The sequence below is a fragment of the Pteronotus mesoamericanus genome, unplaced genomic scaffold (genome assembly GCF_021234165.1).
Source record: "Pteronotus mesoamericanus isolate MK-2021 breed Mesoamerican mustached bat unplaced genomic scaffold, CSHL_Meso_final contig_702, whole genome shotgun sequence".
Taxonomy (NCBI): domain Eukaryota; kingdom Metazoa; phylum Chordata; class Mammalia; order Chiroptera; family Mormoopidae; genus Pteronotus; species Pteronotus mesoamericanus.
The window spans coordinates 2666682-2679891 of NW_026555239.1; the positions used below are offsets into that span (position 1 = coordinate 2666682).

At 53.9% G+C, this 13210-nt stretch overlaps 1 protein-coding gene across 1 annotated transcript; it reads right to left on the reverse strand.

The window, feature by feature from the left end:
* Positions 1 to 1147: 1147 nt before the first annotated feature.
* PMM1 (phosphomannomutase 1) lies at positions 1148 to 9094 on the reverse strand. The gene is made up of 8 exons (XM_054582450.1): positions 8935 to 9094; positions 6379 to 6496; positions 4891 to 4967; positions 4672 to 4763; positions 4387 to 4486; positions 2846 to 2921; positions 1994 to 2109; positions 1148 to 1630 (listed from the first exon to the last, which is right to left on the reverse strand). Exons 1-8 carry the CDS (start codon positions 9019 to 9021, stop codon positions 1508 to 1510), a joined length of 789 nt encoding a protein of 262 aa, XP_054438425.1. The 5' UTR covers positions 9022 to 9094; the 3' UTR covers positions 1148 to 1507.
* Positions 9095 to 13210: the final 4116 nt, after the last annotated feature.

Genomic DNA, 13210 nt, shown 5'->3' on the forward strand with positions numbered 1-13210 from the left:
TGCTCCGCAGGATGGCTGCTGAGGACCCAGTGATGGGTGGATACGTGTCCCCTCAGGCAGGGCCAGGCAGAGCACCCACAAAGACGGCCCTCAGCCTGGGAGGCCACTAGGCCTGAAAACCCCTTGCTGGCCCCTCTTCCCAAAGCCCTGGGACAGCGGCGTCCGCTGGCCCCCAAAAAGCCAGTGGCTGAGTTGTGGTTCCTGTTGTCCATCCCTTGAGGGGGGGGGGTGTGTGTGTATGTGTGTGCATTGTGTGCATTCATTCTTATGCGGGGGTTGGCCTGGCCTGGGAGGCTGGGAAGGAGGGCTTCCCCTCACCGCCATCCTTGCCCAGACTGCGTGCTCTGACACAGATTGAAATGGGGCCCGAGGGAGGGCCTGCCTGGACGGTGACCCTTAGGAGACCAGTCTGTGGGTAAATGGGGGCTCAGATGCCCAAGACGAGGGGTCAATGACTACCTAGGATCCCCAGCTCTGAAGACACCAAGGCCCCAGCATAGAGAGCAGCTGGGATGTGTGTCCCTGTCCTCAGCTCCCACCAGAGCCTGGGAGCCCAGAGCTGCGGAGGTGTGCCGGCCAGCCCCCCAAAACCGACACTGGCTCCGCCTGACGCCCAGCTCTGAGAAAGGCCCGAGGCCTCTCCCCTGAGGAACAGGCACTCCCTGGCCTCCTTGGCTGGTTGACTGGTGCAGGCTAACTCCTGGGAGCCCCCCGAGAATCCCCTCCTGTGAGTAGATCCCTTTTTTGAGGCACTGGCGAGGAGGCAGGGTGTGGGGACATCAGCCCTGGGGCCACCTTGGGTGACAGAGGAGCTGCAGCACTCTTGTCGCTCACAGCCCTGCAGTGTCCAGCCACAAACCCTCCCGAGCCCCCTAGCCGCCCGGACTCCCCCACCCTTCCTAACACTGGCAATAAACCCTCAACTGTGACTCGGCCTGGCCCGGAGCCGCCTGTCTGTCTGTCTGGGTCCCGGGGGAGGGGTTGGGGGAGGACACCCCACACCACGCTCCCCAACTGGATCAGACTTCCTGTGTGACCTGGGGCAAGTCCCTGCCACCTGTGCCCGTTTCCCCACCTGCAAAGAGGTGGCTGTAACAGCATCTGTGACTGGCACCAATGATTCATTCAGACAGAACTGATGCCATACTTTGTTCTGGGAACTTTAATATCTGTGATAAAGTTCGAGCAAACACACACCCTCCCCACCGCTGCTGTCCGGGGCAGGGAGGCAGGGTGGGCTCTGTCTCGTACCGACACTCACGCACAGCCCTCCCAGTGCAGACAGAAACCTCTTCCGTTCAGAAGTACAAGCAGCAGCTGGAGCCAGTCCCACCGGGAGCTGACTGCTGGGGACAGTCCGCATAGGCCCTGGCCCTGCCAAGATGGGCCTTGCAGCAGGTAACGTGAGGCTGGCGTCCTGGGCCAGAGGAGGGGGGGCCCCGCCCCCGCCCAACACCACGGCCAGGGGTGCGCCCTCGGCCTGGGCGGAGGTCTCTGGAAGTCGCAGTTATGCCTCATGGGCCGTCTCTGGGAAAAAGATCTCACGACATCGCTGCACTGTGTCCTGAGGTGAAACCACACTGTGGCCCACAGTCCGGGGGTCAGCGTAGATCTCAAAGTCGTTCCCACCCTGCATACAGAGAAGACAGAGAAGGTGGGGCCTGGACAAGCTTCCCAGGGCTGGGGGCCAGCACCCACCCTGGCGTGGGGTCTCCTCCCACACTGACTCCTGCAGAGCTGCCCCCTCTGGACGGCCCCTCAGAACATCCAGAAAGGCCACCTCCTTCTCCTTTACCAGGTCTGCCCTGACTTGTGTGACAGGGAGCAAGTGTCCAGCCAGCTCGGGGCCCGGCCTTCCAATCTCTGTAATGGGCTGGTGAGAACGGGCTATTCTCTGGGAGTCCCCCAAGAGGTTTGTTCTGTCACCCTGGGTCCTGGCCTTGATCTCGGGGGTGACTTGGAGTGGGAGGGACCTGGGCTGAGCCATACTCACGGGGCTGGTCTCATTCCCAAAGAAATGGATGGTATCGAAGCTGTCCTGGTCCAGGCTGTCCAGGCAGTACCGTTTGTCCCAGCCCTCAGGGAAGACATCAAAGCTGATCATGCCTCCTGCGGGGTCAGGGCAGACAAAGCCAGCAGAGCGGCGACTCATGGGTGAGCTCGCGTAAGGCACCTTGTTCATTATTTCATTCAACCACCCTTGGGTGCTCCCTGAGGCCCAGGCACAGGGCATGGAACAGACAGGCTCGGGATCCCCTTGAGAGTTTTGATCGAGGCGAGTCAGTGGGGCGGCAGCAGGTGGCAGGAGCTCCCTAGCCAGCGTGGTTGGGGGAGACCCCTCTGAGGAGGTGACACTAAGCTGAGACGTAAGCCAGAGTGGCAGTGGCTGAGGAGCAATACAGCCCCCAAGGGAGGTAAGGGCATGGAGTGTCCAGCAACAGAGAAGGCCGGGGGAGGGCAGGGGCATGACATGGTCTGTTCTTCCGTGGGGACCCCCTGGCCACTGTGGGGGTGGGTCGAAGGTGAGGAGGCAGTGGGAGGCCAGCGCATCAGGGTTCGCCCGACGGAGCCTGGGCAGCGGTCAGATTGCAGGCGCGTCCAGAGGGCCCTGGGACTTGCTAGTGGACTGGACTTGGGAAGGGGTCGGGGAGGAACAAAGGAGACGCTTCACTGTTTGCCTTGAGCAACTGGGTGGTGGGTGCTGACTGGGGTTAGGTGGGGAGGACGGGGAGGGGGTAACGCGTAGAGTTCCTGCCATTTGGGCCGAGCCTGCCCCTGCTCTGGCCAGACCTCAGGAGCGAGGTTCCAGGGTCGGGCCCCGCAGGCCCTGCGTGGGGGGACGTACCTCGGGAGAACCTCAGCCCTTTGCCAGCAAACTCAGTTTTCAGAGCTTCCACAAACTTCTCCCGGATCCTCTCCTTCTGTGGGAGGGAGAAAAGCAGACCAGGGCTCAGAGGGCTGCCACGAGCCGGGCCCTGTGCTGGGCACACAGCTCCTGCGAGCTCACTAGGTCTTCTGGGTGGATACATGGCCCCCTCTTGACTTGTGGGAGACCGAGGCCCAGAGAGGGGCTGCTCCGGTTTGAGGTCGCCCAGCCTCAGTAGCAGGGCCAGGGCCTGGACCCGGAAGGTCTGTGAGCTGGGAAGTGCCACTGAGAGTCCCGCCCTCCCTCAGGGGAACTTGTCTCAAGTTCAAATCTTTGCAACCAATTCCCCTATGTGACCTTGAGCAAGTCACTTACCCTCTCTGGATGTCAGTTTCCTCATTCATAAGTGGGGATAATAACACCTATTTCATTCATACAGAAAGTATTGAGTACTTGCTATGTGCCAGGCATGTGCCGGGCACAGGGGATTTGGCAGTGAACAGCCACAGAAATCCTGGCCCTTACCAAGCTCACAGCTTTGGTGGGGGAGCCAGATGACAGCCAAGATATAAAAAGCAGGAGACACAGTATGTTAAGAGGGCGGTGAGGGCCACTCAGGGAGAAACCAAACAGAGGACCAGGAGGGGCAAGGGGATGCAGTGTTAAATGTCGTGTTCGGGGACCACCCCACTGAGAAGGGGACATCTGAGCAGATGTGAGGGAGCTGAAAGGATGAGCCATGTCTGAAGGCGCGGCCCTGGCGTGGGAGACTGCCTGCTCTCTCACAATCGGCAGAGGGGACGCGGCCGGAGGAGACAGAGGGCATGAAGCAGAGAACAGAGGTCAGGCTAGAGAGGAGGACAGGCACAGGGTAGTGTGAAAGGGCTTGGATGGATGGACTCGCTCCATCCCTGGAAGGAGGAGGGTGGGTAGTGAGGGTGACAAGCAAAATGCAAGTCCAGGTTTGGCAGGGGCAGTGCACAAATGTGAGAGGGACCTCGGTAGGTTCTAAGCACAGATGCAGGGGGAAGGCTGAAGCGGGGGGCCTGAGCCGGGCAGACCCCGCAGGGCACCACGGGAGAAGGCTGGGACATTGTCCAGTTGGCAGGGGGGGCCGTGGAAGGACTGGAAACAGAGGAGACAAGACAATGTGCTTTACAAGGGCACTGCTGGAGAGCAGGCTGGTTTTACAGTGTCGGGGGGAGACACAAGTGAACAGATGTGTGACCAACTCCGGAGGCTGAATCAACAGGAATGATTGTTGGACCCTATGTGGGTGGGAAGGTGTGAAGGATGCCCCGGGTGTGGATTTAGGTAAGTAGGTGGCTGGTGGTGTTGGTCACAGAGGAGGGAAACTGGTAGTCTTGGAAAGATGCACACATGCCTACAACCACGGCACATGGGAGGTGTCCAAAAGGCTATTGGTTTTATCGGAACACGCCACTACTGATCCATTTCACTGATGAGAAAATAGGCTCAGAGAGGCTGAGTGACTGAGGTCCTACAGCCTAAGGGGGCACCTTGTCCAGTTCAGAGAACTCGATTCGCTCTTCCAGGGTGCAGCTCCGGCCGATGGGCGAGATGTTCAGCATGCCATTCCGGAACTCGATGAAGGTCCCGCTGGTGGTGATGGGGGTGGGAGGGAGCATGGGGACCAGAGAGAAGGAGGCAAAGGCCCTGAATTCAATCCACCCACCAATAAGTCAGGGCTGGAGCACCTCCAGGTCCCATCAGAGACCACCCCTTTCCTCCTCAGGCTCAGCACTGGGAGGAGCGGCTGGACACAAGGCTGGGCAGGGTCTCACCGCTTCTTGGGCAGCCGGAGCAGGGCCATGTAGCGGAGGCAGAAGTTGATCAAGTCCTGCAGAAGTTCCTCGCCTAGGTGGTTCTGGATGGTCTGGGCAGGGAACACAGGGCTCTGAGTGCGGTGGGCATGGGCCCCCCCCACCAGACAAAGGGCACCATGGACTGTCTCACTCACTGTGGAAAAGTGTCCTGGGCTAAGGCCCTGGGGGGGCACTGACCTGCTTGGAGAGCAGACGTCCATGCTTATACTGCACTGTCCCGTTCTCGGCAAACACATAATCAAACTTCTCGATGACTTCAGGGACATGAGAGGCCAGGGGAGAAAGAGAGAGGGTGAGATCGGGTACCCAGAGCCAAGGAGATGAGGCCCACACTTCTGGGTTTGATTCAAAGCCCATTTGTACCATCCTGAACCTGCTTTTCTATACTTCTCGCCTTCTGCAGCTTTGCTTTTGTTGTTGTTGTTGTTGTTGCAAAAAGCAAACAGGTCAGTCACACCTCTAGGCCTTTGCTCATGCGTGTCCTTCTGCCTGGAATGCCCTTCCCAGCCCTTCCCCCGCCACTCCTCCAAGATCTGGCTCCCTCCTCTGGAAACCCTTCCAGGACTGCCCAGCAGAGGGCGTCATTGGCCATCGGTGCTCCCACAGCCCCTCTGTAGCTGGGGCTTCCGTTTTGTTTTACACCTTCCATCACTGTGTTGTCGGGGCAGGTTGCCTGCGGGAGTTTTCACCTCTGGCTGCCCTGAGAAGTGACTGGAGTGGGCAGGAGTGGGGAGGCACAGGGAACACAGTCAGAGGCTGTTGCACGGTCCAGGTGGGAGGTGATCGATGAATGGTGGCGCGCGGTGGGGGAGTGTCGGGGGAGGTGGAGATGGAGGCAAGGACACATAGGGAGATATTTCTGGACTGGTTGATAGGTGAACAAGGGGGTGGGGAAAAGGGAAATTCCAGGAAGTTTCCGGTTTGAGGAGCTGGTGCACCTGCCTGAGCTAAGATCAGGAACTCAGCTGAGAACAGGGGTTCTTGGTCCAAACACTTCCTGGCTGACTTCAGAGTCCTCCTCTGTAAAATGGGATAATCATGGCTGCACTGAAGCATAGTTGTGAGGATTAAATGAAAGGAAGTTAACACATAGTCATTTTCAATAAATGGTAGCCATTATTGATTATGCCCATTTTAAAGATGAGGAAACTGAGACTCAGCAGGGAGCAACAAGAATATAAACAATATAAGGGCAAGATTCTGCCTGCTTTGTTCCCTACTGTTTCTCCAAAAAACAGTGCCTGGCCCTGGCTGATGTGGCTCAGTGGACTGATCGCGGGACTCAAACCAAAAGGTCACTGGTTCAATTCCCAGTCAGGGCACATGCCTGGGTTGTGGGCCAGGTCCCCAGTTAGGGGGTGCAAGAGGCAACTGATAAACATCTCTCACACTGATGTTTCTCTTATTCTCTTTCTCCCTCTCTTCCCCTCTCTCTAAAAATAAATAAAATCTTAAAAAACAAAAACAAAAACAAAAGCAGTGCCTGGCATATGGTAGGTGCTCACTAAATGGTTGCTCTAACAGTGAGGGAAATATCTGGCTGTTTCCTCTACCTCCTTTGCCCCACAGGAGCAGGGCTGGGTCTTTGAAGACACATTGATCCAGGGATCTCCCACCCCCGCCCCAAAACCAGCCGTGCAGCTGGCTCTGGCCAGCTCCTCCTACCTTCATCCCCCTCTCCCAGCTGCTCGGCAATCTTAGAGTAGTCGGAGCCGCCCACCACACCGATCTGCACCCTGCTTCGCAGCTTCTGCAGGAAGGCAGCTACCTCAGGGTCAATTTTCTGCAGTGGGGCAGGGAAGCAAAGGATTCTGGCTGTCAGCATGGCTGGGGCCTCCACTCAGCCCTCATTTAGTGCTCAGAATCCAGGGAGCCCATGTCCCACCTGGATCTGAGGCAGTTCAAGGTTTAGGACACAGACCTAAAAAAACTCAGAGGCACTTGTATTCAAACTCTGGCTCAAGTCCCTCAATAGCCTTGAGCAAAAGGCTTTGCCTTTTTCTGCCTTCTTTGTCCAATCTATAAAAGGGGGATCACAGTAGCAACACCTGGAAGGGGTCACTGTTAGGAAGTGCTTGGAAATGAACAAACAACTGGTGACTGTTTACATGAAAAGATTCTCCAGCAAAGAAATGTAAACTAATGAGTTACAATCCATGTCTTCAAACACTCAGATATTCAAAGCTGACAATATCGAGAGTGGACGACGATGCAGGGGAAACGGGCACTCTCAAATGCTGCCGGTGACAGCGGAGAGCTGTACAGCCATTCTGGAGGGGGATTTGGCAAAATCTACTAAAATTTAAATTGAGCGTGTCCTGTCACCCAGCACTTCCACATCCCTTGCCCATGTGTATACAGAGGTTCCTTTGGGTTTATAATAGTAGAAAACTTCAAGCAACTTACGAGCTCATCAATCAGAAAATGGCACGCACCCGCTCCGAAATCTTATACTGTGGTTACACAGCATAAGTCGGGCCTGTGCTTCCAGCACGGGAGAGGCCTCAGACATGCTAACTGTCAAACACAAGTTGCAGGAAGGCACACACAGCATGATACCACTTATTTTTTTTAAAGCCTCATAAAACAATACTTAATATTTCCTCTGGGCAGAAATCCAGACAGAACTCCGAAAGGAAGCCACCCAACAGGCAACCAGGTTACTGTGGGGAGGGGACTGGATCCTGACAGAGTAAGAGGAGAATTAGCCTTCTCTGTTGTTTTCATTTATTACAAGGGAATGCATTTTTAATTATACAAGTATTCACAAATTATACTTGTATAATTAAAAATTAACTTTTTCCCTGGCTGGTATAGCTCAGTGGGTTAGGCGTCGTCCTGCGAACCCAAGGGTCTCAGGTTTGATTCTTAGTCAGGGCCCATGCCTGGGTTGCGGACCAGGTCCCCCAGTTGGGGACATTTGAGAGGTGACTGACTGATGTTTCTCTTTGCACATGGATGTTTCTCTCCGTCTCTTTCTCCCTCCCTTCCCCTCTCTCTAAAATAGGTAACTAAAATCTTTTAAAAATTAACCTATAAAAAGCTCTGTGGACAGGGCCTGGCAATAATATTGGTGGGCAGCCTTAACACACTGTTCCGGCTCACTGTGGGCTGGAGAAGCAAAGAGTCAGAGGAAAGGGGCTGTTTCTAGACCCTGCCACTCTCCCTCCGCTGTCAACTTTCTCTCATCCCTGAAGACTCTGGCAGCTGCTGGAGGGCAGGGAGGCCTGGTTCCTCCATGTGCCCCCAGGACCTAATCCAGGGCACTCCCGCAGGGGAGAGGATGGGGCCTGCCGGACAGACGAGGGGACGCTAAGACCTGTCTCCATCAGCCTCTGCCTTGTAACCCAGCCCTACTGGCTCCCCACTCTAGGAGATCCCACGGTTGGTCCTTGTGGGACCAGACTGGAGGGTGGAGTACACTCAGGGCAGGCAGGGAAGAGGCCTGTTTATCCAAGCATCCAGCTAGTGAGGATGGGTCTGTCTGGTGGCTCATCCAGGGTGCAACCCAAAGGGAGAAAAACTGGGTGTGGAGCAGAGGCTGGAGGATCAACACAGTGAGATACCTTTAAAAGAGCTGCACTCCCAGCTTCCCAGGGCCACAATATCCCCAGGGTGACCAGGTTAGGCCTGAGAACTCTCACCTCCAGGTGGGCAGAGCCCATAGTCAACCGAAAAGCCCTCCTTCCTTCCCTCCACGGCTGGGGTGGGAAGTGGGAGAGGGGCTTGAGAAAGCAGACCCCGCCGCAGGCCTGCAAAGGCCGGAGGAGATGGTTCCGAAATCCCCTTACCCCCCACCAGATGGCACCCTGACGCTTGGGTGCGCTCCAAGCCCCGTCTGAAACCCGGGTTCAGACGCCAGCTTCCGGCTACCGGTGCGTCCTAGGACTTAACTGGGGTGAGCCCCGGCTGAGAAGTCGGGGGTCTCCAGGAGCCAAATGTTGGCATGGGGAAGCCTGGCAGAGGGGCAGGGAGAGCGGTTAGGCCCTCTCTCGCAGCCTCCTCCCTCCAGAATCGACCCAGCCCGGACGTTCGGGGTTGTGACGTGAGGGCCTGGGTGTTCGTCATTCCTAGCGGCGGTCAGCGGTGTCAGGGACCGAGTACGGCAGCATCCTACACTCGGCCTCTGAGGTCAGGGTCACACCACTGCAGGCCCCGCATTCGGCCTCCGGGTGTCTGCGTGACACTCCCGACCCAAGCTTCCGAAGGTCGAGGCCCTACCTGGCGAGCCGGCGTGAGGGTTCCGTCCACGTCAAACAGGCAGAGCACGCGCTCCTTCCTGCGGGCGCCCTCAGTGGTCACAGCCATGGCTGCAGCTCCGCGCGCCCCACAGAGTCGCGGGATGTGGCCGCCGGGGCCGCGCCGCTGGGAGGCCAGATAGGGCGGGGCTTGAGGCGGGCCTGGATGCGCCAAACTCGAAAGGGGCGTGCCCAGGGCGTGGTCTCGGTGGGCGGTGGGGGCCCGGACGGGGGTATGGGCGGAGCCTGAGCGAACTCGTAAGGATGATTCTGATTGCACTAGGCGCCGAAAGGGCGTTAAATGGGGCGGAGCAGAGCCCGATAGAAACAGTCTAATTGTTCCAACCCGTACGGAGGCGGGGCCTGGGCCTGGAGGGGAGTAAAGGATAGAACCCGGAAGAGAGGGATAGTGACAGCGCTGGGTCCTAGCGGGATGATTCAGATTGCACCTGGCAGTGGAGGGGCTGGACGGGGGTGGGGCCTTGAGGCCGCAGTGCGGGGCCGGGCGGGGCGAGGGCGAGACTGGCTCAACACTCCGCCTATCACTCTAAGACTCGCCCCTCCCTGCTAATGCCTTTGCCCTAAAAATCATGAGCTTGAAATCTGATGGCCTTTGCTCAGGCTCTGGACTTTGCCAGATGGCCTTCCACTCTCTTCTCCTGCTGTCATTCTCTCCACCCCAGAAGGCTCGGCGCACGGCCCACCTCCTTCAAGAAACCTTCCTGGATCTCTCTTTCACAACTATTTAATCATCTCAGTAACCCTGGGGTCAGTTCTAGGTTATCTTCCCAGCTCCACTATGTGACTTTAAACAAGTCATTTCACTTCTCTGAAGCTTTGTATGTCCATCTGAAGAATGGGAAGAACCACCCACGTTGTAGGGTTGCTTTGCACATAAAAAAAAAAAAAAAAAATTGGTGGAAAAGAACCCGCGAAACACCTGGCACACAGCAGGCTCACGCCAAAGGAGAATTTGTATAGATGTGCTTGACACTGTTACTGATTAAACAGTCTTTTCCTGCCAAAGTCTTAAAATGGGAAAACCTTTTGAGCCAGAAGTTCAACTTCTAGAATATAAAAAAAAGGGGGGAAAGCCCTGGCTGGTGTGGTTCAGCGAATTGAGTGCCGGCCTGCGAACCAAAGGGTCGCCACTTTAGTCCCCAGTCTGTTGTAGTGTGAACCGTTACGAACAAAGACCAATCGCTGATCTCGATGAAGATGAGGAGCAGACGACTCAGCAGTTCAAGGCTGAAGAGCCCCAAGCAGGGTTTTCTCATCATATTTATTAAACAGGAAAAGAATGAGGGTGAACAGTAACGCATTCAAAGCAAAAAACCAATGTTATCAGTCACGTGCACTCCTAGCTATTCAGGGTTCAAGTGTTTCTATAACCAAGGCCGTTTCATGCCTCTAGCGAACTCCAAAGAACAAGCAAGATAGTTCAATTCTTGGCAACATACCTGCCAAGACATTCTGCATGCCAGCTTGCCGGTCATGCCAGTTTGAACATCTGTGTCCTTGTTCCCCTTCATATCGCCAGACTCATGCGTGAGAACAACTCATTTCTCAAGGCCTTCCTCCACACCAGTCAGCACACACGCCTGGGTTGCAGACCAGGTCCCCAGTACGGGGCACGGTGAGAGACAACCACACATTGATGTTTCTCTCCTTCTCTTTCTCCTTCCTTCCCCTCTCTCTGAAAATAGTCTTTTTTTTTTTTTTTAAAGGAAAACAAATTGGGGATTGGTAAAATTAACTACGATCCATCTATAAGATGAAGTAATAAAAATCTGTTGTAGTTTATTTTTTAAAAAGGTTTTATTTGTTTATTTTTAGAGAGAGGGGAAAGGAGAGAGAGAGGGAGAGAAACATCACTGTATGGTTGCCTCCCGTGTGCCCCCTACTGGGAACCTGGCCTGCAACCCAAGCACATGCCCTGACTGGGAATCAAACTGGTAACCCTTTGGTTCGCAGGTCAGCATTCAATCCACTGCTGAGCCACACCAGCCAGGGCTGTGTTGTAGAATATTTAATATGGAAAAAGCATAATCCCATTTTTGTAATAGAAAAGTAGCAGACTGTCCCTGGGTGTTAGTATCATCATGAAATTCAAAGATATTTCCACCCCCCGTGGAAATGTGTTGACTGCAGCTTCGTCTTCTCCAGGGCTCTCTGTTTCTTCCTCTTTCCACACTCCAGAGCCAAAGGCCTGCCTCCATATCCCTCTGCTCCCAGGGGTTGCCCTTCGGCTTGAAGCTGTGCCTGGGAAGGGATTTTTGCTGCATTTGCCATCCTTGCCCTGATTCTAGTGATCAACTCTGGCAGTTTTGGTCATATAGAAACACACTCATCCACACGCCTGAGTGGCACCACTGTGCACCATGTTTTTGATGGCCTGTTTGTTTTTCTGTCTTGGTAGCTGCCCTGAGGAGACCCCTGGAGTCAGAGTCCAGGAAATTCCTGTTTGATCCCTACTAACAATAGGGTTTGAACAGATCACCTTCCCTCACTGGGCCTCAGTTTCTTCATCTATTTAATGGGGACATAATTCCCACCTGATAGGACTATAGAAGGGGAGATAGTACAAACTATTATTTGTCGATCCCTGATGATGGGCCAGCCATCATACTGGACGCTTGACCACATGTCTTCATTTACTCTCACAGCAGCTCTAGAAGGTATTATTGTCTCCACTTGATGAAGAAAAAGGAAAGGGATGTGCCCAAAGGCTGCACAGAGCACCTAACTGACTGACAGGGCTGGGACCAGGGTGAGCTGGGTGAGGCTGCAGGCACAAAATTTAAGCAGGCACAAAAAAACTCAGTAATCAAGACGGTGTTTTAATATAATGTTTTTTAAAAATAAAAATTAATGCAAGAAAATTGGTGATGAGCGCTGATCAGTGTGGCTCAGCAGGTTGCAAGTCCTCTTGCAAAGTGCAAGTGGAACCAGAAAAGCCCGCATCTGTGATGACTGTCACTACCAGAACCAAGAAGCAGAGACGGGGATTGAATCTTGTTTTTTTAAAAAATTTTTTAAAAGGTTTTATTTATTTTTAGAGAGAGGATAAGGAGAGAGAAAGAGAAGGAGAGAAACACTGATGTATGAGAGAGACATCAACTGGTTGCCTCTCGTATGCCCCCAGCTGGGGAGTTGGCCCACGACCCAGGCATATGCCCTGACTGGGAGTTGAACCAGTGACCTTTCAGTTTGCAGGCCAGTGCTCAACCCGCTGAGCCACACCAACCAGGGCAGGGGTTGAATCTTTATGGGCACTTTATTCAGATGGATGGTGATCTGAGAAGACAACAGATTATGTACCCTAACAGACTGTCTTACATTCCATTTTAAACCGACCCTTTTCATAAGGAGAAGAAAAGTATAGGTAAGGTGTTTGGAATTCAGGGAAAAAGTTAATCAGATAAAAATCTGTGGCATTCTTTCATCTGTGTCCCGGGCGGTGGTCATCCTCACCCTAGAATATGGTGGCTCAGATACCATCTTGACCTCCCGCAGTCCTCCTGAGGCACAAAGGTAGAACTGCTTACGGTTTCCTGGAATCAACGTGGATCATACCTTTGGTTCCTGGAACAATAACTTTTTACATGCATGGATTGCTAAGCTTTTTGGCTATTATCTAGAACTAAAATTTTCCAGTTCTCAAGTTCCCACACCAAAGGTTGCTGGTTTCATTCTTGGTGAGGGCGCATGCCTGGGTTGCAGGTTCGGTCCGTTGCTGGGGCATGTAGGAGAGATAACTAACCGATCCATGTTTCTCACTCACATCAATGTTTCTCCTTCCCTTCCCCTATCTCTAAGAAAAGTAAGTAAATAAAATCTTTAAAAACAATTTGTGATGGACAAAGTATCAAAAAATTTAAAATACAGGTCCTGGCTGGTGTGGCTCAGTGGACTGAGTGCCAGCCTGCGAACCAAAGGGTCACTGGTTCGATTGCCAGTCAGGGCACATGCCTGGCCAGATCCCCAGTAGGGGACGTGCAAGAGGCAACCACGCATTGATGTTTCTCTCCCTCTCTTTCTCCCTCCCTTCCCTCTCTCTAAAAATAAATAAATAAAAATTTAAAAAATTTCTGTAATCATAAAAAAATTTTTTAAAGACAGGATCAATAAACATGCTGAGGAGTCACACTGGAGTCAGAGGCAAAAGGAAAAATCATTCCAGGCCCTGCAGTAAAATTTGGCTCATTCGTTAGACAATTGCATTGTGCCAGACATTGTTGTGAGTCCTGGGAACACTA

Excerpts from the sequence above, each read along its gene's own strand:
- PMM1 (XM_054582450.1), bottom strand. The coding sequence starts at position 9,021 with ATGGCTGTGACCACTGAGGGCGCCCGCAGGAAGGAGCGCGTGCTCTGC. Across the intron at positions 4,968-6,378 it reads GCTGGGAGAGGGGGATGAAG|TCATCGAGAAGTTTGATTAT; the intron begins GTAGGAGGAGCT and ends ATGTCCCTGAAG. Across the intron at positions 4,764-4,890 it reads GACGTCTGCTCTCCAAGCAG|ACCATCCAGAACCACCTAGG; the intron begins GTCAGTGCCCCC and ends TTCCCTGCCCAG.